Source organism: Pithys albifrons, chromosome 9, assembly GCF_047495875.1.
Source record: "Pithys albifrons albifrons isolate INPA30051 chromosome 9, PitAlb_v1, whole genome shotgun sequence".
NCBI lineage: Eukaryota > Metazoa > Chordata > Aves > Passeriformes > Thamnophilidae > Pithys > Pithys albifrons.
In genome coordinates, this window is record NC_092466.1 from 12,618,741 (window position 1) to 12,644,012 (window position 25,272).

General features: G+C 40.6%; 1 protein-coding gene across 1 annotated transcript in view; it reads right to left on the minus strand.

Moving 5' to 3' along the window:
- SORCS3 (sortilin related VPS10 domain containing receptor 3) overlaps positions 1–25,272 on the minus strand; it is a 279,510-nt gene that overhangs the window by 5,304 nt on the left and 248,934 nt on the right. Inside the window, exons 17-24 of the mRNA XM_071563732.1 lie at positions 22,212–22,325; positions 20,832–21,003; positions 15,281–15,467; positions 12,405–12,538; positions 8,042–8,165; positions 5,673–5,785; positions 3,733–3,864; positions 1,762–1,861 (exon numbers count right to left, since the gene is read on the minus strand). Of these exons, the coding sequence (XP_071419833.1) occupies positions 1,762–1,861; positions 3,733–3,864; positions 5,673–5,785; positions 8,042–8,165; positions 12,405–12,538; positions 15,281–15,467; positions 20,832–21,003; positions 22,212–22,325 (1,076 nt within the window). The remainder of the gene's footprint in view (positions 1–1,761; positions 1,862–3,732; positions 3,865–5,672; positions 5,786–8,041; positions 8,166–12,404; positions 12,539–15,280; positions 15,468–20,831; positions 21,004–22,211; positions 22,326–25,272) is intronic.

Sequence of the window (25,272 nt, forward strand, 5' to 3'; positions counted from 1 at the left end):
GTGGAAATGAATTTTATGAAGTGTGGCTTAATGCATGTCTATTCCCCTTTGGAGAAGCTACCTCAGAGCATCAATGAACAGCATGACTCCCATCTTCCAAGGATATATGTCTATCTCACATGTGACAGACTTGTGAGAAGCCTCAAGCCTCATCCTTGTATTAGACCTTAGAGACTTTTCATTGAGTCAGTTTTCATAATGTGGAGTAGCCCAAAGCAATAATCCTGGACCCAAGCACACAATATATTATAGCATTTTGGAGATTTGATCCATCCATCCTTGACATTTTGGGTGGGCTAAATACAGTATATTCCTATATCTTGTTTATGGAGCTATTCCCACAGCTCATCAGAGCATACCATCTTAATGGCTTGAGCACTGTGCTAAGAATGAAGTGTCTGATGAGAAGTCTCTAATGACGAGGAAATGATTATAAGCGGCAGCTGAGTGTTTCTCATTCTGCATAAATATTTGGTTTTGGTGTTTTACTATGCTCTACCCCTGAAGATGGGGGTAAAGTCATGCAAATAGAGTCACTTCTGGTTTCATTGCCAAATTTCCACACTAACAGTCTGATCCTACCAATATTCTGCTACTAATACTTCTGAGTCTTTTGTGGAAAAGGCTGTCACTTCATCCAAGTCAAAATACCATGAGAATGGTGATGAAACAAATGCAGTACCCACACTGGAAGGAGTGCAAGAATAGTTGTGCAATATTTATTAAATGCGGTGTCTTGCTAGAACAAATCCAGATTCTGGAGAATTCCAGCCACCTGGAGATCACAGACATTTGTATTCCATTCCCAGTTTTTCAAATTAATTAATTCCAGCCTACTCCTGTTAACATCTGACTCTCATCCCCAAACAGCAGTTAGAGAGTGAAGCTAAAAAGGCATTACCCATAGGAAAGGTCACAAGCCTTGATTTAGCCCAGTTCTTGGCTCTCTGAGAGCCTTACATAAAAAGAAGCTGCAGTGTATTACTGTGGAATATGAATCCCAATCTTTTAGAGAGGCTATCAACAATGGCACTTGCACAAGATCCCACACTGTAGACAACTCCAAGGGCAAAAATAAAACTTCCTTTGTAACCATGACTGTCTCACAATAGTTGAGAACTTCACACTAGGCTGGCCGAAATTCTCAACACTAGGTGAGAGGTTCACACCAGGGTGGTTTAAAGCAAAGGGAGTGATGAAGCTTAAAGTGACTCTTTGCTACTCTATGCAAAAATGGAGGTAGGTAATGTGGAAATTTAAATAAATTCTAATTTGTAGAAGTCAATATTCAGGCACGTATTCCCTGTAAGAGGTCTAGATCTTTTTTCATGAGTACTTTGCCCCTTTAAATCTTTTTAGCCAGCCATAACAGTAACAAGCCCTTTGCAATAAGGATTTGATCCAATATTCATGAAAGTTAGCAATAGCCACCACGAATTCCGTATGTACCCAATGAGGGCTTTATGGAAAAACCATTCACCTGGTTTTCTAAAACACTTGAAAAACACCAATTCACTAGTTAATTAAGCCATAGGGAACTCTTACAAGGTACATTTTATACTTGTAGAAACTGGAGCATGAAGATGCCCCTGATGAATTGTTTTTAACACTTCCCACTTCTACCAAAATGTCTCAATATTATCAGTCCTACATGTCCCAGTAGCACACACCAATCTGTGAGTGCTCTGGTGTAGACTGGTTCTCTTGGAGCTGTCTGAAGCCTCAAGAGAACCACAGCTATGCCTTTGACTCCACACTCACCTAATGTTAACTGAGTAACATACACAACGACTTCAACACCAGGCTTCAGCTCAAACTGGACCAGATTCTGGTTGAGAGCATTAAAAAGGATTTCTACCACCTGAGGAAATAAGAAGAGATGCAATAGTTACACTGTAGAAGACAGCAAGGTCTGGAGAACATTTAGCTTAATATATAGCCTAGGAAGGTGGATAACATCTCTCACTGGCTTCAGGAGGGCTGAGGAACCAGAGAGAAATGCACATGTGCTCTAGATGGAACTGAGTGTTATTGCATGCAAGCCTCCCTCACAGGACTTCTAAGACTTACATAGTATGTTGTTATACCTCTCCTGGAGAGCACACCAAGAAGGTTAGAAAATATTTTTCCTTTTTGCAGGGTGCTACAGGAAGAGTGGAAATAGCTACGGATCTTTTCAACCTCCACAATATCCTGTTTTAATTTAAAATCAAATGCATTTGGAAATCACTGAATTTTTGGTCACTCATTGGCACATAATGGAACTAAGTTAGGTAATCCAGACTTACACTCTTCACAGTAATCTTGTCATGTAGCTTCTATATAAATAGGCTATTGAAGAGATGAGACCATCCAGTTTTCAAGATTAATGCAAAATTTGGCATATTTCTCCTTCATTTAGAAGAGTGGCCTTGAACTGCAGTTTACTGGAGTTGCTGAGCTGGGAGATCAGCAACCCACCTATGATGTGTTATTTATTTTCCCCAGAGAACATACTTGACACATCACACTGGAATCTGAGTTTGTTAATTCCTGGTCTCCACAGAGTAGTTCTGATGACCTGCTCTCCAGGGCAGAGCTCCTCAAGCAAAAACCAACAACAGGTGCCAAAGTTCAACTGAGTAGACCATCAAATAAAATTAGAGCACTAGAGCTTCAGGTCTCATGGTCAGTTAGTCAGAAACTTAATTGAGATGTCAGTATAAGACTGATATAGGAAATATTGACACAACAGCTTGTTCAGAGGGAGTTCTAACACTGGTGGAGCCTAGTAAAGAGGATAAAAATTACTCCCAGAACATCCCTCAAATCTTCCCACCTCAGTGCATCTCTTCTGCACTCTGAACACCATAAATTTAAGAGGCCAGCTTTGCTCACTTTCTAGGACAAAGGTACTACTCTGCAGGAACTGACTTTACTCAGTGGGTAACAAGAACTTCCACTGAATTCAGCAGTCCTCTGAATTATTTAATACTTGATCACAGAGAAGTTACTCTCCCATGAGTTATTTGGCACTGAGCTCACACATAGCTTGCACACTGCTGCACAGCTCGTGTGCAGCACTGTGAAAATGCTGCATACAAGAACACTAGCTAGAGCTAAGCAACCTTTCCAGCAGCAGTACTTCACTCTTTTGCCTTTATAGACCTGATTTAATCACTTGGTAATTCTAACATGAAAGCTTCAGCAGACTAGTGCTGTTTTTCCTAGCTCTTTCCTTGCCTCCATATCACTGTTGCTATTCATCACCGTAATTACCTATTTATCTAAATGGATGGATATTGTAACTTCCAAATATAGTTTGCACAGGCCATTCACTGCTGCAGAAAAAAAAAAGTGGTCTCGTTCCAGTGATATACGAGCTGAAGAGCCTGATTTATTTTTAGTAAACCTCAGTATATTATCTTGCTGCTTTGGCCTCTGTCTATTAGCATGCCTCCAGGGAGTAAAGGGAGTACATATTCAAGGTTCCTTTGGCCATAACTATTGTAATAAGGACACATCACTGATTTAGGAAGAATCTCTTCTAGTGGTAGACTGTGTCATATCTCAGTGAGGTATCAGAAAATCCTGTTCTTCTGAAAATAATTTTCTTTAATGCCATAAACTATAATTCCACACATCTGTTTCCACCACACTTATTGGAAGTATTTCCAGTGCTGTACAGCTTAAGGGGCCCATCTGCAAACAACATGACAGGAATAAATGTTCCATGAATCCTTCTTTCCTTACTTGCTCCAGATCAGCCTCACTGCTTTTCCTCCTCTCTGTTGTGTTTTTATGGGGCAGAATAAAGAGTTCAGCAGAAGTAGGCAGCCCAGGAAACACAGCTACCAAGATCTGTTCATCAGGAATACTAGTCACCTAAAAAAAAGTAAAAGAAAAGGAAAAAGGAGGTCTCTAGCTGCTATTTTGTTACTCATGTTTCCATACCCTATCAGAAATGGTGCTCCCATCAATTATTTGCCAGTTCCAGTGTCAGTGTTGTCATCCTAGTAAGTTTTTCTGCCAATTATGTGGGTCAGAAATTGAAGTTCTGCTAAATATCAACTCCACTTCCTTTCTAGAAGTAAATGTAGTAAATGGACCAAAAGATCTCGACCCAAAGTCCAAACCCAGCATGTCTACAGATCTGAATTTTCCATATAGTCCTTGCTACAAAAGAATGACCCAAAGATCCAGACAGTGTCTCAGAGTGACTACTGGTAGGTATGCAACTAACAGGGACATATGAAGAAAATTGCCTGCAATCAGGTTGTGAGCATCCATATTTTCCATACATGAATAACACTGTCCACAGTGGGAGATTTTTTACTACCAGGGCTGATCAGGAGGGGTGTGCGAGAAGCTGCTTAGTCTACTGACCTAAGAGTATCTGACTCTCACAACTGCCTTCAACATGACCTGCCCACTGAGGCTGCTGCCCTCTCTCCCCAAATCCAAGCTGTGCATCCTCAACAGGGCAGGAAGCTTCTGTTCCCTTTGAAACGTTCTGCTACATGAGGTTAACTCCATTAGCTATCTGGTTCTATTCCACCTCAAGCTCCATGGCCTCATTCCTGAGCTGGAATATATCAATGCGGCAGCTCATTCCTGGTGGGATACACAAGCAAGCACTTTATAAGATTTCTACTGTTCTCTGTAACCCTTCATAGGTACATCCTAATTAATCTATTTTTTTTTTCTGCAAGCTTGACTCTGAATTCAGCAAAAGGGAACAACAGTTTAAAAAAATGAACTTAGTGTTTTCTCAGGATGAAAAAACAATCAAGGAAATCTTATAAACTGTGAATTTTGAGTGGGTTGCAGATGAGAAAAGCTGAGCAGGATTGTACTTTCCCAGTAAAAATAATCAGCTTCCATTTCTAAGAACAGCTGTAAATAAAGGAAAAAAAGCAAGATACATTTTTGGCAGAATGCAAAACCCACAAAAGCTTGTCTAAATCTATCTCCTGATTTCCCACAAAACCAAAGTCCCTGACTATTTGATATCATAAATTATTCTGTCCCCTTTTCTGCAAGAATATGAGTACTAGTTTACATATTCTAATTAATCCCAAAGGAAGATTCAGCATCTTCCACCCACAGAAGTCTCTCTTTATCCTGTATTTTAAAGGTAAGTTTATTTTCACTCTGAAACCTTATTTTTTTGCCCCATTTGGAAAGGGAGTAGAGTTTTAAAATGTTCAGTTGCTACACTTAGCTGCATGTGGAACTCCTGACTGAGTATCAGGAAGAGATAAAAATATCTTCCATGTATCCAGCATACTACAATGTCTGTCTTGTGGAATGAGGTGGATCAGCTGTTTAACAACATGTAGTAATACTAACCAAATGTTTGAAGTAGAAAACAGTAGATACTGTCATATCAGTTTGGCAAGATAAAAATAATGATGATACTATTACAATCTAGAATTTTCAAAATCCTCAGGGATACTAAAAGCTAAAAAGCATCACAGAAATATTAATAAAAGTAACTGTAATATTTCCACAAAATTAGTGATACAATTTACGTCTGTAAAAAGATCCAGCATGCTAAGAAGCTTTTTAGCAATTTTTAATGATAGCTTCATTACTGCTTTCCTTTCCCATTCTTTTAAGCTAGTACATCAAAAAGTGCATGTTTTAACTACCTAGTCAATATTAGTATAGACAAGGAACCAGATGCTCACCTGTGCTAGTGCTTTCTTGATGACTTTCCCAATGTCTTGTCGCCATTCAGGGATGTCAGGGTTATGGTAGTCCAAGTTGGGAGAAAATGACAGGAGCTGAGATTGGAAATACTCTGGAACAGAAAAACAGTATTTATGAGAAGATTAAATGAGAAGTGTTCAGGCTACAGATAAGGGTGCAGAAGACAACAGGAAAACCATAATTATCTTAAAACAAGAGGAAAAAAAGGGTGAAGGAAGTAAAAGGGTGGCTAACCCCAAGCAGGACAGAAAGCTTGCAGGGAACAAATACTTATAATGGTTTCTATAAAGGACATTTTGCCCTAGTGCCAACTTCTAGCTTTTTCCGAAGAAATGGAAGCAAAAATGAGAGAGGTGGGAAGATGCCTTCCCTTCATGATGCCTCTGAGTTTTGTAACTTTGCCATTCAACTTTATCAGATTCTGTTTACAAGGAACTTGACTGGTAAATAAGGCAGCACCTGGCAGAAATTTGTAAGGTCTGTGCAATTGCATGCATCATGGTCTGCAGAGCAAAAATCTTGCTGTAAGTAATGTTTTCAAAAGTGTGTTATCTGTTTGCTCTCCTGGAGGTTAATACCCCAACAAAGCAGAACCCAGTGGTGTTAATGACTGGCTAATCAAGCAATGGCTATTCATTAAACACTTTGAAATTGCCTCCTAATTGACTGGTTGCTGTGAAGAAGAAAAACTTCTCATACTTCAATACAAATTAATATTTTTTCCAAATCCCACTCTCCCTTCTGAGTCACCAAAGACCAAGTCTGGAGTCCTATGACAGCTGTGCACAATGGATTTGGGCCAGTGGGAGGCACAGAGATGGAACAGGAATCTAGCTCAGATTGTAGTTCTTAGGGCAGAAGACTCTCCTTTCTGTTTCTGGAGATGTGCTGTGCCTCACATTGAAGCAACTGATCTCCAGATACTTCAAGCAAGTACCATTAACCATTTTTAAGAAGGTACTAGTTTCAGATCAAAATAAACTAGCCAGAGTATAAATGAGGAAATACACAGAATAGCAGGTATGTGCCAGCACAGCATTTATGTGGCAAATTTTGCAAGATCTGTTCTTTCTTTTTAGATGGTGCAGTATATTTTTAAATAAAACAAGCATCAAAGAAAGCAGGGCAACTCTCTCAAGTTCTGAAGGGTTATCTCAGAGGCTGATACATAAAATCTACTTTTGACCCCCCATTACCATGTCCAATTTATTTTTTGAGCAAATTCTTCTTTGTTAATCCAAATTTGAGAAAATCCTGAATAAATCTCCTCCACTGATAACACCAGAAATCCATGTCTTCCTGCCTAGAGCCATAATCACTTGACAGAGGACAAAAATTATCAAGTAGTTGGTTCCTAATATTTGCTAACAGCATATTTGGGTATTACTAAATCATATTACAAATTATTAAAATCCATTGCATTTCATGGCAAAACAATCAACAAATACCTATTTAGTTGCTAAATCTGAGCATACAGCAGGACATTTATTTGTATTTTATTACTGAGACAAGACTGAGACACAGTTCAACTACATAGTGCTGGGCTTCAAAATAACCAAAGTTATTTGAAGCCCAAGTCTCTCAATAAAATTTGTTATCCAAAGAAAAGCTTGTCCTCAAATGCTGGGTGCCACTAATTGGACAAGGAAAATGATGACTGGCCCAGGGTGGAAATTACTCTCTGGAGAAATCTCAAACTTCTTGCTAAAGCTGGTGAGAGAGCCCTCTCACTCAGGATTTCTTAAGTCCCAAAAAATGTAACCTTTGTGGTATGCCAAAGGGTGATTTTTGAAGCCCATGACATGCAGATACAGCAAGAACATATTAAACATTACCCATGGAGAGAATCCAGTGGGCTCACTCAGACATCCAGCTGTGACACAGAAGATGAGCAGAGATACCAACAACAGAGTAATTTCTCTCTCCTCTTTTCCAGACCCCTCCAGACCTCTGTAATTTATACAGTCACTGATAGAGACACCAGTTGCATTCAGACCACCTTAGTGATGCACTGTGATTATTCCTTTCCACAGCTGGGAAGCTAAAGCAAGGCAGTCTGATTACAGCTCTGTTTCTACTTTGGCAAGTTGCCTGTCTAGGTGTATGGACAGACCAACAGACAAAGGAGACACCAGCTACATTACTACTGCTGAGCTTACAAATTTGGCTAGCTCCTCTACTAACTTCTGTATTTTCTCATCATTACACAAATTAGCTACTCTGTCATCAGAGGGTTGTCTTCAAAGGTTCCTCCAGGGTCTAGTTCCTGGAGTTCATTTTGGGTCAGCAGTGTCTGTTTGTCTGTCCTTCACCCCCGTGAGATGTGATTGTAAAAGGCTGAGGGTACCATGCACTGCGATCTCCTTGGTGTCTTGGATGAGGGTGTTGCCCCCAGCAACTTGCACAGTGACAGTGTTAATCCCCTCCACAGTGAACACGTACGAGATGCTGCTCTCCAAGGTGATGAGGGGCTGTAAGAGGCAAACACAGATAGCAATATCAAAATCAGGGTGAGATTAACTCAGGATCACAACATGAACCTTACTAATCCACCAGGCTACAACATCCTTCCTCCCTGATACAGGCACTGTGCTACAAGCTTGCATGTCCTGCTAAGGACTAAACATGGCCCAAACACCACCCTGTGAGAAGTGTCCCACAGGCAGAGGTTTCTTTGACTTCAGTAAATGCTTCCTGAAATATTCTTCCACTGAACTGCAACCCCTTATCCTATGGACTCCTCAGCAGAGCACAGTTGGCAATTGCAGAATTACTGCTGCAGAATGCAGTGTTGTACACACATACACACAGACACATTCACCCAGCAGTGTTGCTGTATCAGCTGTACAAAAAACAAGCTCAAATTGAAAATAAACCAAATATGCAGATGCTTCTTCAAACAATCCCCATTCTTCAGATTCAGGGCCAGCCTTTGCTTTCAGGAGCACAAATCCGTTTATCAACCACAAAGAAACACTGCTCAGGTCAGAGTGAGGACATCCAGCATTGCCCTGTCCATACTCAGAGCCTTTAAACTACCTCCAACCATAAACTGGGACACTATGTTAACCAGGGTGGAAGCATGGCATAATTCCTGTTGAAAATGCTGACTGAATGTGGTTGTGGAAGGGGCCCACACTGAAGCAGTTTGTGAAGAATTTCAGCCCACGGGAAGGGCCCACACTGGAGAAGTTCATGAAGAGCTGTCTCCCATGAGAAGGGACCCCTCCCATAAGCAGGGAAAGGTGAACAGCAGAGACAATGGGTGATGAACTGACCACAGCCCCCCTTCCCTGTCTCCCTGCACTGTTGGGACGGGAGGAGATAACACAATTCAGGAGTGAAGCTGAGTCCAGGAAGAAAGAAGGGATGGGGGAAGGTGTTTTCAGATTTGGTGCTCTTTCTTATTATCCTACTCTGATTTGATTGGTAATAAATTTAACTCATTTCACCAAGTCACAGTTGTTTTCCCTGTCCTTATTGTGACCTAATTTTGTTACCTTTTACGTCTCCTGTCCACTTGAGGATGGGAGTGACACAGAGACTTTTGGTGGGCACCTGGGTCCAGACAGAGTCAACCCACCACAGCTGAAAATCAAAGGGCCAGCCCTCACAGTGCCACTTATTTGACAGCCGGACTACAGACAAAATTCTTAGTTTAGATTAAACCGTTAAAATGGAAATAGTGATACTTATTTCCATTGCAAAAGCACACAGAGATCTAAGAGAACAGATAAAGCCATTGTATCACTGCTATTGTCCCTTCACTACACTGCCAGTTTGTTTCCAGAGGAAAACCTCTAAACATTCACCTCCCAGCTCTCACACTTTATCCCATCAGACTGCCAACCTGACTGCACTTCACAACAGAGGTCATATTCATTTCATTTAATTTCTTTTTCATAGTCAGATCAAAATTTCCACTGGCATAGGTCAGACTGGAAAACATATTTTTTGTTCTGCAGAATGACACCTTCTTTTGACCCCCTCATCTGTGAGCTGAAAAAGCAGTAAAAAAATAAAAAGTCTGATTCCATGGGACTCACAGACCAAGGACTACAGCTTGTGCCAGCCCTGGAGGCTTAGCCAACATTTACTTTGATATACACAGGTCCTGGACAAGCTGAATAGACCGGTATCATACTGCACTGATACTGATATTAGCAATCTTCCTGGAGGTTATAAGTTGTGGTTCTGTGCAAAAGCAGATAAGAGGAAGTAATCTGGCCTTTAAAATTACCATTTTGCCTTTTTGTATGTGTGTATGCTGTATGTTCCATTATCATGGATGATTTCACCTCCATCATGGAGTTTTAACATTCAGCCAACTCCTTAATTTTAATTCAAGCACCAAGACCTAGATACTAACTCCAAATTAAATCAAGTAGTTTAAGGTTCATTTGCTCAAACCTATTAGACAGCTGGATAGATTTATTAAACTGGACCTGTGTTAATCCAAGCAAATTGGCCTTTGGGTATAATGCAAAAATCAGTACAGTAGAAATTCAGCCCAAGAGTTCCAGCAGGGTGGGGAGAGCAGCAGAAGAGCCTCAGCCAAGTCACCTGAGTCTCAGACAACATTCGCCTGTGCAGCAGCATGGAGAGGACCTTAGTGAGACAGAGCAGTGACACCAGACACATCTGTTTCTGCCTGGGATGGCCGTGGGCTGAACCAGAAAAGCAGCTGCAATCCCTCAGCATGGAACTAGAATACATCACCTAACAACACCAGCCACTATGCACAATATTACACACCTCATCCTTTAATCCACACACTAATTAGTGTCCCCATCTTCCACCTCTGCTTAGAACGCCACAGCTTACTCATGAGTGGGCACAGAGAAGGATCTGACAAGCACACTAAACATCCCAGTAGGAATTTTCATGTGGTACAGACTGTTGTTCTGACAAAAAGGTGGCTGATAGTGTTATGTCTGCATTCTTTGCCATACTTCTCTCAGAGCTGAAGAGCATTTCATGACGCAGCTGGAGATAATGCTTTGCAAAGAATCTTAGATTCAGTCACAGGTAAGTGGCACCATGTTTACTATTCCATATTTCAGCAATGTGTACAATCACGCCAAGGTATCACAGGATCAGCTATGTCCAAAGCATCCACCCCAAACACACCCATATCTGCTTGTACTCTGTTGCCTAGGGTCTGAAATTTAAGCTAGAAGATAAAACAGAACATATTTGCAACCCAGATGCAAGTACTGTGAAAACTGCACAGAAATCTTCAGGAAACACCAGGGCTTTGCTCTCCCTTTTCTAGATTACTTTCTAATTCAAAAAATCTTTATTAAGACCCTATTGACAATCAACTTCTATATTAAGGACAAAAACAATGGAAGGAAAACTCTGATACCTGGGTACACTGGAGGGCTTAAGCAGATGAGCAAGTTACTAAATTGTCTCAGATGTATTTTAATGACTGGCTGTGTGTGAGCACTGAGCCAAAAATATCTGCACTATAATGTGATTTTGCATCTATTTCAGTGTAGCATAAACTCTGTAGAATTACCTGGTACTTGTCATGGACTAGATGTGTGTATGTGGGTGGTTCAAATAGCTCAGCTAGGGCACAGCAACTTGCCAAGTTACAGTAAGTGTTTTTTGTTCCTGAGTTCTTCCAGTGCCTCAGTTATGCTCCCACAAAAATAAGCAAGTTCTTACAGTAAGCTTTCTAACTTGATGTAAAATCCCAGTAGACAAAGCCTTTACTGTTTCCCCCACTTTCCTGCTACTGTTGGTAGCTGGGGTAAGAGGTTAAAACTCAAGTAGCTCTGTAAAAGAGAAAATAAAACACTTGTGTGCCTGTTTTTTTTAATCTCAAGTTCCCTATTTCATGTAAAATCCTCATTTCTTTCTTCTGTGATCTCATCTCAGTGCACACCTTCAATTGCAAATGTAGACAATGATGTGACTTAAGCTGCTTTTGTAAATAACAGCAGATCCTACACTATAAAATTATCAGCTGTATATTTCACAACTGTAAGAATGGAGAATAGTGCTTGTTTCACTTCTGAAGTCTACAATAAAAATTGTCACTAATAAGCAATCCTGCTCTCTCCATTTGAAAGCATGGCATTAACTTGTAGTTTCACTTACCTTAACTACTGATAAAATAGCTCTTTATGATAAATTTGTGCCCATCATTCGAAAATTCACTACAAAGAAACCTCATCTCCCTCTCTAATACATTCAGGACTGCGAACAATAGTCATGGATCAACGACTCTTCTAGCATGAAATTCTAGATACAACTGTTTATTTGAACACTACGAACTTTAAAGTACTGTGTTGGAATCCAGCATTATATACTGCATACTGGTACATAATGGAAACTCCAGTGGTTATTTGAACACCAGCAGCTTTTAAACACTGGGGTGAAAGCCAGTATCATTCCATATATAGTGGTATATAGTTCAGTTAAGTTGCAAGCGAATGCTGGTAATAACAGTGGTCTCCAAAGCTCAGCAGGACTGATAACAGCCAGATGTAAAAAAGTAATGACTCCTAAGAACAACACAAGACAGAAGGAAATAAATTCACAAAGGTTGAAGTTCAGATAATGACAACCTTTTTTAGACAAGTTAAAAACTAAAACACAGAACAAGCAAAGGCAAGGAGTTTTTATTACGGCTGAGAGAGTTCCCTGTCTGGAGCGACAAGGTTAGGAAGTAAAAATGAACCTCAGGATAACTGTACCTTGGTGCTGTTGCCAAACCACCAGAAGTAGGTAAGTGTGCCTGCCTGGCTGGGCCAAACTACAGCAGTAATGTTCACATCCTTATTTCTGATGGCGACAAAAGGAACACTCAGATGGACATGCTCCACTGGACCTGTGGGAAGAGAGAGTTCATTATTAGAGGCTTTGAGTTAAATCCTCCCTGCAGAGTTGTGAACAGCAAAGATCTTTCCTTTAAATGAATCAAATGTTCTATGTCAGCAGCAAGACTGTTTAACAATAAAAGCGAACTTCAGAAGTCTATAAGCAATAGAAAAAGGTATCAGATTAACAAATATAAAATCTTATTTTTCATTCATCTTAATTCTAGGGGAGCCAGAAATGCACATTTCCAGACTGCGGATTTCAGACAGGTCAGCACTGTTTTCAGAACAATTTTTTAAATGCATTTTGTGGAAAAACAATGAACAGGCTTTGCACTAGACAGGGAAGCTGCTCTTGGAAGCTAGAGGGATAGGACATAAGAGAGAAAGATAATATAGTCACTGAGCTACTGAGATTTGTGGGGAAATCATTTTAGCCAAGATGGATTAAATCTGGTTATACAATAGGCATTTATTAATTGATTAAATACCCCTGACAGTTTTTAAAGGTCTCCAAAAGAAAGATTCATGATTTTAGAAATCCTTGGTATCTTTTTGACTTTGGGCTGACTTTGGGAAGTCTTTGGGGAGTCAGTTACTGCTAGCAAAAAGTCATGAACTACTTGAAAAATGTGTGCATTGGCATACCAAAGCATTTAATTTCAGACACACTTGTTTCTGAAAGACTTAAAAAATAATGAAGTACCAATGAAAAGTTGCATCTAATAAATGAAAATGCCCAGAATAAGTCCAGTGAATGAAGTCCAAAATTAAGACAGTGCCTTTCTAGAAAGAACATGCACAAAAATACTGAGGTTTTGGTTGATAGTTTGTTTAAAGCTTTTACTGTCTCTGTTGTCTTAATGCTTGTTTAATCTTTTGTTTTCGCTGTTACTGAATTTCAGCTGATAACTGCTGCTTATCAAGCAGTGCTACTTTCTGGGTAGAACCTTTAAAACACAGCAAGCTGACAGACTATCACTGTGAGATGGAAAGGATGAAATCAGAAAGAAGTCAGATTCTTTTTGTTTCTAAGACATTCATTCTGGGAAGCAGGAAATTTCATGATTTTTAACCGAAACTATCTTTTTGTGTTACCTCTCAGGTCTTCAAACATGAAATGAGGACATTAATCACTTCTCCATCTACTTGGATTACAAAGATTTTGGAGAGCAAGAGCTGTTCTTTTGCCACCAGAACAGACAGCTCTAAGCACAACAAGACACTATTCTTGTTTTAGCTCCTTAAAGCTTGATCTCTTTTTTTTTCCCCCTTTTCCTAAGGGGTCTCTACCAGCAAGTCACTCCTGAATTCTGACCATAGAAAGGACTCTGGGTTCACAAGAGGAAAAGCCAGTAATATCTTTGCTTTAAATGCCAAGATAAGCAGCTGCAGGGTAGAAAACTAACATTGCTTGAGGCCAAGGAGCATTTTTCTCTCTCCTTTTTTTTTTTTTCCCCCCTTTCCAGCACAGGATTTCAGTACCAGAGAGATCATATAAGTATGATTCACAGACATTTTTGTCTGTAGATCTCAGCTTCAAGGTCAAACATCCTATACAGACTAGTACATCAAAATTTATTAAAAGTCTAGTACTGAGGTATCATCTTGTTTTAGCATTAGCAGGAATGTAAGTGCGTGAAAAGTATTTCCCCAGATACGGTGATAGGTTGGCCACATGAGAAAGGTATGAAAGTCGAAGCAGAGATCTGAGTGGCTGATGAAGAAAAGGATGGAGTAGCACAACCAGGACAAGGGAACATCCCTTGTTGCATTCTGCTTTAAAATTCTCACTATGAAAAAGTAGTTCCAATGAGAAAATTCAGACAATCCATACAAATCTGGTTGTTATTACCAGGTAACCATCACTTTTGTCAGCTAATGGCCCAAGGTGAAGGAAAAAGCAGTTAATGCTCTAATAACAGGTTGTTAAGTACAGCCATGATTGACTTTGAGGGAATTATGGACATAATAAAAGCTTCAAGGAACATTTATTCCTTCACACAGGGAGCCTGAAATTAAAAAGGAGAAAAAGTTCTTCAGTTTTGGAAATTTCTAACTTGCTTCCTTCCAGCAGGAAAGCTCAAGTAAAAGATACAGTAGAAGACATTCTGACAGGTAAAGAGGGAAGAGAGACACAGCTGTGAACATCATTAGGGGCAAATCCAGAGAGTTCTCTGCCCAGAAGATATAACAGTCTGAGAGCCTGGGCTCTTCCTGGTCTCATCCTACATTCCACACCCTCTGCTTTCTCCTGAGGCTTTGAGAAGTTAGCTAGAAGCTCTATATTTGAATTGGCTCATGTGTCTACTCAAGAGAAATGGCACTGATCTGCCAAACAGGATGGAAATATCAAGGATGCACAGCAAACATGAAAAGCAGCACGTTAGCCCTCAGTACATTCATATCCCAGGAAGTATGCTCAGCATAATGCTTTTATTTCATTTAATAAGCACTGTAAACTCCAAAATCCCGAATAAGTAACTTAAAATTTAGTAGTTTAATCTAAACCTCTTGGAATCAGACATGTATTGAAAATACATGTTTGGACTTTGTTTCATAGGCTGCTTGGTCTCTGACCCTTTCAGGAAGCCCAAGAAACATTTTCCAGCTTTTCTCTGTATCTCTGAGGACTGCAAATACACATGCGTGGCCTGCATGTGTATGTGGGTTTGCATGTATCCTTAGGCCCCACTGAGGTTGAAGGGATTTTCAGTGAGGTCCCAAGGAATCCAGCACGTAGAAGTACTTACAGACCACATGCAGGAAGAGGACAGCAGTGTCAGAGCCCAGGCTGTTCTCTGCATATGCCGTCACCTGGAAGATTCCAGCATTCTTATACACATGCCGGATGCCGTCCTCAACAGGGCTGAAATTAGCGTAGGATACTGCAATGCCATCACCAAAATCAAGCTGAATGTTTGTCCTTTGGAGATCACCCTGCAACAGAGAAGGCTTACTAAGTAATCAAGCTTGGTAAGAGGGATTTATATAACTCTCCATCCCACTTCTCAGTTCCATTTCACTAGCATGTACAAAAACCTGCAACTTTTCCAAAAAAGCCTAGCTTGTTCTGTCATTCCCCAAAGTGACCAGACTCCAATCAACAACTGGTAATTATACACAAGCAATGCTTAGAATAATTGGATCATTTACACCTATGAAGAGATGTTACCTCCCCACCTTGGGTTTAAAGATTTAGGGAAGGCAGAGTGTTCGATTGCATATATCAAGGAGACCATGTTTGAGTCATGTAATACAAGGCATGGTGGGTGATGTCTGTCACGGCAGTGGTCAGGGCTTTGCACAGCCTTTCAGTGAATGGGTGATGGCCAACAAATACCTCCATCAGAAGCAGTGACAGGGGAGGCAGCATACTGATGGAAGGTTAGATGTTAATAGGAGAGCAATTCCCACTTGAATATGGGAGCTTTGGGAACACTCTGGAGACTGGATAATGGTTGAAGAGGCTCTCTGATAGATTCCAAAGACACAGAAACTAGTCACTGAGTCTAGCCTAATTAGTTTTCCAGGCTTTCTGTATAACCAGTAAAAGAAAGAGAAAGAAAAGACAGAAAAAGACCAACACTCCATCTTAAGAGAATTGAGACAGGTGACAAGAATCATCCCCTGCAAATATCCATTCCTGTACACTCATGATAGAGAGTTTAGAAGACTAGTTTCAGCTAGACATGTAACTCCAGGATGGCTGAATTTTTACAGGTTGAGTCCCACAGTGAGGACTGACAGATTTTTTTTTTCTAATGTCAGTCAACACAAAGATAGGGCCAGGATACACAGGAGAATGAAGCAGATGATGAGCAAATCTCTTCTAGGATTACTGTCAATGACAGTTATTAAATGAAGGAGGGGAAAGCAGACAAGAGATTTCAGCACTGCAGGTATTGTCTAGAGGCAGCAGTTGCACTATTTTAATTTAAATCATGCTTTAAACCACTGCTTTTTAATTGTAGAAGTGTCTGTTATTTCAGTTTCTTGGAACCTTACTTTATACTTGTCCCCAGCTGACTAATGGTAACACTAAACAAGGCTAATTTAAACAGAGCTAAAGCCCATTGCAGTGATTTTACTAAACCGAAATAAAACTAGAACTCAAATTAAATCTCTGTAGCTTTAGCTTTCTGCATATATACATCAGATGTATTGTCACAAGTAATTTCCTTTCATGAAAGGTCTCCATTGTATTCACTTTGGATGAAGAAGATACCACTACCTTTAGGAGATGTTCCTAGTCCCAAACTGAAGCTGATCCCTAGAAATATTGAGCATGAGATAAAAACATTAAAAAAACTCCTCTTCTCCTACATTAACTATTATTTTAATAGGAAATGCAGAAATATTTCACAGCCATCTCAGAAAGCCCATTATAGCTTTGAACACACAGAGCCAAAATCAAAGCTAATGTGCTGTTCCAATACATACTGATGTAAAGGAGGGAAGCAACCATATATCCATTTCCCTCAGACTTTTCTGACATACCTCCGATCCCTCAAATCCTGCAGGGCCCTACATCCACTGCTTGCTGAAAACAATCACCTCACACCCAAAAATGATTTTTCATATGGTCTGAACACTTTCATACATAGCGCAGATCCATTTTGGATCATGACTTCTTACCACACCAGGACATGAAAAAGAGGTCCTTAAATCAAGATTAAAAAGCTATTGAGCTGTTCTACCACACGATCAGCAACTCAGACCAAAAGTATGCAACAAAGGCGCATGTGGAGACAGAAACATTCATTAGAGGCAAGGGGGCCCAGTTCTTGCCTTCCGCTGACTCCAGACTCATGGGAGCTGCTGTCCAACAGCCATCAGGCTGTATAAGCAGCAACTGCGGTACTGACACAAGCAGGATGCTGTGTTCTGCTACTTGTCCCCATACTGAAAGTGCATCTGTCCTTGCCCTTTGAATGGAAACCTGGAAGCACATACAAGAACCCAGACCACAGTGAAGCAGATCCCCTGTGAAGATAGTTAGGACCACAGCAGCCCCCTCAGATTTTATCCTTCTCATAGGCTGTGCCTGTATTAACAAATCAGTGTGCAGGATATTTTTCAGATGTGAATTTGCTGAGTCTCTACTAGCAGTCTTCAGATACACACCCATATAATCAGAATTACTGCATGCAGTTTTTGAAATATGGATATTTGATTATATATGTTACATCACTCTCCTTCCTTGCTCCATCATTCCCATTCCACAGGAGCCAGCAGAGTTTTGGCCATTGACTTGATCAGAGCCCCATTTTTGCCTGTGCCTTACTAGGATATTAAAAATCCGGTATAACCCAAAAAGAAAATACAGAGTTAGCAGTGGTGACACTAAAACCTATCTATAATATCAAATAGTCAATAACATTCTTTAGACAGAGAGTTTTTTAAGTCACTAAAAAAATTCTCTAGCAGGAGCAAAATTACACTCTTGGGATATTCAGTTATTTGATAGAAAGGCTCCCACAGCCTGTTAAACCTTTCAAAATCACTTCTCAAGGGAATGTACTTAGACCACAGGTTCATCTCATATGGAAGGCACTGAACAGAGGATAAAAATTTGATCTGGGCTGGATTCATCACTGATGACCTCAGGCTGAAATCATCTCCTTTGCCTTACCATTCCTTTGCTATTTCCTCCCTGCTTCTTCAGTATGATTCTATCTGAAATAAGGTTTGAAGTAGGGAAGCAGGAACAGATATTTTATGATTAAACAGTAGCGTATGATCTTTCCATCCATTTACGAGTTGGGTCTTCAGTATAAAACCTGCCCATCACACTAATTATGTTTTCTTTCTTCTTTCCATACCTCTGTATCCAGTATATAAAATGCTAAAACAAGAATGCTAGTCCCACACAATGTCAGATATTCTGGAGTTTATGAATATAAATTAAAATAGAAATGGATTGGAGGCATTTCAAAAAGAAAAAAAATCATTGCTCTCCATATATATGCAAAAGGCACATTTTATTGCTTTAAGCCCCATAAATTACTGCAAGAGAATGAGCTGGGGCTGTCACAAAGATTGGAGCTCTGTGTACTGAAATCAGTGAGCAGACAAGGGGTAGTGGAATGTGTGGAGAGGAGTATTGCCATGGAACATCCCTTCAAAGTCATCTCATCATCAAGACTAATTTGGAAAAGTTTTCATGCCTTGAACCCACACTAACAAAATGACAAAAACTGCAGCGTGGGAACAGACAAGAACTGTGGGGACAGCTTAAAATTTTGGCTTTCAGAGGCTAAGACCCAAACTTTCACTGATTTCAGGACGGTTGTACTTCATCTAAAAAATGCTTAGGGGGGGTTGAGTAGAGTGTATCTACATGATGTATTTTGGTTCTAATGAAGGTCTCAAACTGTTTACATAAACATATGACATGGTTTAGATTAGACATTGGGAAGAAATCCTTTATAGTAAGGATGGTGAGGCACTGGAAACAGGCTGATCAGAGTTATGAATGCTCCATTTTTGGAGGTATTCAAAGCCAGGCTGCATGGACCTCTGAGCAGCCTGGCCTAGTGGGTGGCATCTCTGCTCATGGAAAGGGGGTTGGAACTAGATGATCTTTAAGGTTGCTTCTAACACAAACCATTCTTTCATTCTATGATGTGGCTACCTCTTTCTATAAACACAGTTCAGCAATCCCCCAACAGATGTGCGCCACTCCAATACTTGCTCAGTGTTGGTCACTGCTTGTCTTAGTTCATTTGTGACTACAACCTACAAAGACGTATTTTTGAAGGTCCTTTTCCCTCAGAAAAAAAAATCATTTCAATGAAATGTTTTTCTAACTATTTTTATTTTTCAGCAAAGGACATAGAGTGAACGCCCTCACATATTTATTCAGCTGCCTCTTCAATCTCTAAAGTCTTGCAGACTCCACTCTACAGCTACCTTGACTGCTGCCTTATTCCCCATCTGTTTATCATTCTTTGTATGCAGCAGTTCCACTTGAGTTCCTTAATAAATTACTACTAGATTCCTAATTTTTAGATTATTCTTTTCTGAACTCCCACTCGTAGTGTCTATACAAATCATCTTACCATGTCAAGTCTGCAGAATATGAAAGAATCAGCCAAGTAGACAAGAAATCCCCTTTGTATAAAAGCAGAGCATGCATGAATCTCTGAGGAAGCACGTAAAGAGGCCCTGTCAGATTAGTGTGGTCCCAATGAAACACTTAGTTACTGTACAAGAATTTGATTTAGTGTGCATGTATGTGTGTCTGTCTTCATCTGTCTGGGTGATTTGCCTCCCAGCTGTCTCCAGGTACTGCCCCAAAATGATGTATGCAGGACAGAGTAGATGACAAAATATACTTGTAGTCCTCAGTCTCTGGCTGCCCCTTTTGAGACACCCAAGAATGTTAGAAGTGAGGCTGTGAGTTGACCCTTCCATTTAACCAGAAAACAGATGTAACACAATCCATTGTGGTGAAATCACTATTCACCTCCACCACCTTCCATGGGCAGTCAGAAGCCAGCAAAGGAGTGCAGCAGCTGCAAACACAGTAGAATATTTTGTGGTATAGTCACATATGTCCCTAAACACCAAATCAAATCACAGATTAGAAGCAGCATTAAGATCTTTTGAAGAATTGTCCTGTCAGTCTGAACATATACCAAGTGCCTGCCTTAGCTGTCCAAGCCTCCATGGAGCCACTAGCCTTGGTGACACAGGCCACACCATATGTGTTTGCCAGAGAGAGTAGTACCTGACTCAGAGAGACCACCAGAAGTTCCTCAATATTTTGATGCCACGGCCTGGTATCATTTATGCGACTGGTGGCTCAGAGGGAATTGTACCAATAAATAAATACAATAGATATGGGCTGGGGAGGTGGTTGAGGAGGGTCAATTCCTACTGCAGAGCAATGCCCCTCACTGTGCCCCACAAGCCTGAAAATATTCAGACTCAGCTAAAACTATGCATCCCAGAAACAAAATTATTAAGCATAGAAACAACATTTCAGCCTCACGAACTCCATAATCTTCAGTTCACTGGAGGCAACAAGAGGCTAGTGGGGAAATAAATTTTTGTCCAGATCTGTCTTTCTTTAACATTGTCTTGATCACCAGTGACAGACAAGATAACCAGCCAAACACCCCTCTGGTGTGAGGATTTGCTTGTGTGTTTCACCTATAGCCCTTTACTAATTCTCATAAATCTCAGAATGTTTGCCATTCCATGATCCCTTTTGATTGCTATGTTCCTCTCAGCAACCTGAAGAAGGAAAAAAATGCCAGTCCTGCCATGCAAAGTTTCCTGAGACCACTAACACACCTCTTCCATGAGGATGATGAAGGTGGCATTGTGTCCCTGATCCATGACCAGCTTTCCATCAGTAGTGAGGATGTGCAAGCCCCGAGGTGCTTTTCCAGGACATTTCTCCATCTTGGCCATGTACTTTTCTCTCAAGCCATCTGTGCAGTTGTTAGACACGATCCTTCGGTACCTGGGGGACAGTCAAAATCAGAGATTGGGCTCAGATGGTGGGTGGAAATCTTCCTTTATTTTGATTTTGTTTTGCTTCTCCACATTAATGCATGTTTTTTCAAAGCCTAACTGCCTGCATGATTCCCTCTCTGAAAGGGAGAATCAAAGAAACCCAACACTTTATTAAATGGGAGAAAGCCAAAGCAATCACAATTCAACTTTCTCCAGAGATTCTCAGCAGCATCACTGAGAAAAGACACCTTGTAGAGGTGAATTGCTCTGCCCTGCTAAAAAGCAGAAAACCTTCAACTCCCCATGCCTGCAGGACTGCACTCTGCACCCCAACTTTTTAATTATGCTTTTTATTACCTTTTGTCTGCCTCTACTGTGTTAGAAGGCACTTGAAATGATCTACCAAGGGCTTTGTCCAGCTCAAAATTAAAATGATTCAAGGAATAGGTTTTTCGCTTAGCTCTTCTTGGAATAGGGTAAAGATGCAAAAACACTTGGCCACTCCCAGTGTTGTTGAGGGGGATTAGACCTTTTTATTAATTTTACAGTAACAATACAGAATTGGTTAAGAAGACACAAAACCCAACAATTTTGCATCAGCAAGTGCAACCAGCATTGCACAGCATCTCCTGCATGATAGACTAGCATTTGCAAAGTGATACTACCACCATAAACCAACATTTGCCATCTGTTCTAGATAAAACCAGGAGAAAACAGCACAGGTAGCTTGTATGAAATTCAAGGCATTGTATATACAAAGTGAAAATGGCATAGGACAAAAATAAAAAAGAGGCCAAAATTGTTCATACAAACCTTCCTAGAGGCTGATATAAATAGGAGCTGTAAGATAGTAAGAGGTTGAATAAAATACAATGTGAAATACCTCAAACTTGTCCCTTTAAATGTTCAGCTGTCTCTCAGATAGACCTTCCTGATTCATGTTTTAATTTTGCAGCAAAGGGGAGCTCCAAGTCTAGTCTCCAGGGATCACACATCACTTGATAGCAATGCAATAGCTAAGTGTCACTTATGTTAACGTGCTTCTCCCTGTCTCTGAGGAATGAGGCAGTGTTCCATACAGATGCTGCTGCAAACATTACCTCATGAATAAGACTGGAAAAGAGACAGATGGAATGCAGAGAAAAAAGAACCATCCAGGTTCTCTTTGCCTACTGCAAAGTCACCAGAACCAGATAGATTGCAAGATTCACTTACCCAGTGCTGTTCCAGTAGTTCTGACCAATGCTGCAATCCTTGGACAGGGAGGATGGGCTGAACCAGAAGGCTGGAATACACTGGTTGTTGCTGTGCCTCTCATACCCATAGTCACTACGGAAACAAGTCATGAGTGAATCGCTGTACTCATCCACTGGATTTAGCTCAGAGTTTTAGCTGACATCCCCAAAGCATGTGTGTATTGGTGATTTTCTACTGGATGGCCTGATATCATGGAAAGAGCTCACCCAGAGACAAAGTGCTGCACTAATTTGAGAGGCAGGAACTTGATTCACAGAAGGCAAGTGATATCTGACAATACCAGAACTACCAACCTTGCAGAGCACTGGAGAACTTGTGTCTCATTTGGCAACCAAACATGGACAGAAATCAAGAAAAAAAATGCATTGTAAATTTCTTTTCCTATTAATCTCTAAATTTCACTTTTTGGGTTCTTTTGGTTTGCTTGCTTTTTACAGCCTTCACTTTAGAACAAACCAGAGTAATTTTAAGATCTAATGTCACTTTTTCCCAACAAAGCAGCTAGGAATATAAAACACTAGGAGCACTTCCTGAACAACTAGCCACAGTATGTATATTTATGTATGTTAATGGCCTCTGTGTCCTCTGACTGAGCTGTGACTTGCTAGAGAGAAAAATACAGCTGATGTTTTTCCAATACTAAACTAAAACAAGACAGCCAGTTTGGTAGTCTGATTACATACTATTGTGTCACACAGGGAAGACAATCCAAGGTATTGATGCTTCTTTGGACCACCTAAGAGTGGAAGTGTACACAACCAGATGCAAAACTTCTTTTTACAGCTACCTTTGTGTGCCAATACAATGATGAAGAAATAGGATTAATCCAAAGCTTTCCATAACTTTTAATAGGCTCTGGATCAGGTTTCTATGCATAGTCTTTATTGACAATCTGGATTGAGAGGGCAAATAAAAAGAGATTCTGGATTTTTGCCTGAAGCAAGTTAACAAATGCCAACACGCTAAACCTCTGTGAAAACACAGACACTGCAGAAGCCACTGTCTTGAAACCTTTCTGTGCCCTTTAGGGCACTCTGACTTTTATCCTTCCCCTATTCAGAGTCTGAACTGTCAACAGAAAGTCCCTAGGAAGTTCTTTGGCGAGACAAAATTGTGCTATATCCCCAGTGACCCAAGTTGCTACTGTTCCTTTTTTGGAGGGCAAAAATTCTGCAAGCTACTTTAAAAGGTTTGGAGATTCCCTAATGCTCTTTCTCTCAACATTCAATTTAATCATTCTCAGTGGGTCTGACCTGCACAGTCAAAAATGCCTGGCAGGGACTTGGTAATTAAAAATATTCAGGAGGAGCTGTACTTTGCCCCAGAGAAGAAAAGAGCTGCATAAATATTTAATAAAATTAAAGACAACATTGCTGTGTGCCCTCAAGGTTCTGTGCTTGTTCATTAACTTCTGGTAAATGTATATTAAAACCTCACATGCTGCCCACCTTCCTTCTCATAAGCCCCAGGGTTTGCATAAGTTAAGGAAATAATCAAGTCCAGATGCTGTGCTGTCTTTGTCAGGAAAGCTATCTTGACAGAGTAAATACAGAAGCAGGAGGAGGGAAAAGAAAGATCAGAAAGCACTTTAATAACAGTTTTGAGTTCCTTCTGACATTCTTTCTGTCAGAAAAAGGCCAGGATTTGCTTTTGGAAATAACTGCAAGGGTTGGCAGGAGTCATCCCTGATCTTGACTCACGAGGATTTGTTGAATTTGGGCTCTGGATCATAATTTATGCCCTTGAATTTTAGATCAGCCTTATATCTAACAACAGGAAACAGCACAGCAACCGTGAGGCAGACAGGGGCAATGGCACTGTGACCAAAGGGGATTGATTAGCCCTACAGCTTGTGCTATAGGCTCCTGCAGTCATTTGTCCCATTTCTGCAGCTCTCCAAGCCAGGCATCATCACACCTAGTAGCATGGGATGCTCCAAGACCAGAACCAGCTTCCAAACCTACTGACTGGGGAAGTAGAGTCTGCTGGGACTTGCTGGTCAGTGTAACTCAACACAGCCACAGCTGCTGACCCTCTTCCTTTCCCTGACTCTCCACAGGACCAACTCAGTTCAACACCAGAGACAGACCAGTCAGTGCTTTCAAAAACAACTGGCAACTGTGAACTCAGACAGAAAAGGCTGACTGGACATTTCTGCTTGAAAAGGAAACTCTTGAAAGTTCATTAAGTGAAAGAATAGGATCTGTCCTTTTAACAGTCCTGTCCACCTTCTAGTCAGCAGAGAGAAAAGGCACTTCTCATACTCACATCCAAAAAGAAGCAGGTGGATCTAGAATGTATTTTAGAATAACCTGTATTTTTCTGGTGATTAAATAACTGTCTCTTCCTTTAGAAGTCACAAGTCAGAGCAGACTCCACCTTTCTCTCTGAAAATCATTTTTAAGGTAATGAAGCCTGGCACTTCATTTCCAGCACTGCTAGTATTTTCCTCAAACTGACTGCCCCACACCTTCCAGTCAGCCCTGATAACTAGCATCAAAACTCACCCTTAAACTGAAACACTTTCTTCTGATCCTCCATCACCAGCTACAACAATTCTGCAATTGGAAGCCAGTTAACAATTCTGTTGGCAGTGCAAGGTCTGAAACAAAAGGCAGCTTGCTGTCCTCTAATTGCATTTCCTCTGCAGGACTGACAAGGTTAACAGCAATATTCTCTCATGTTAGTGGGAAAGTTAAGCAAATATGATACTGAATGCAAGCAAGGAACCTGTCAAGTGATTGAAAAGGTGCATTCTGATGGAGACCTTTTTCAAGGCAGAACAGCTCTTAAGTCCAATTAAGCTACCACAGTTTTCCACTTGCAGCTTGGAAAAGACAAAAAACACTGCAAAAATAGAAAGCTTGTAAGGAACAAAGCAGCAAAAGGGAAAAAAAACCCCTAAGTAAATTCGTGAGCATCTCTGGAGATTGGTGCTTGATTCACCTCAGAGGCATATGCCAATGCCAAGGGCAGATACTGCAGAGGAAGACACTTTGTCCTGCAAGTTCCCATGATG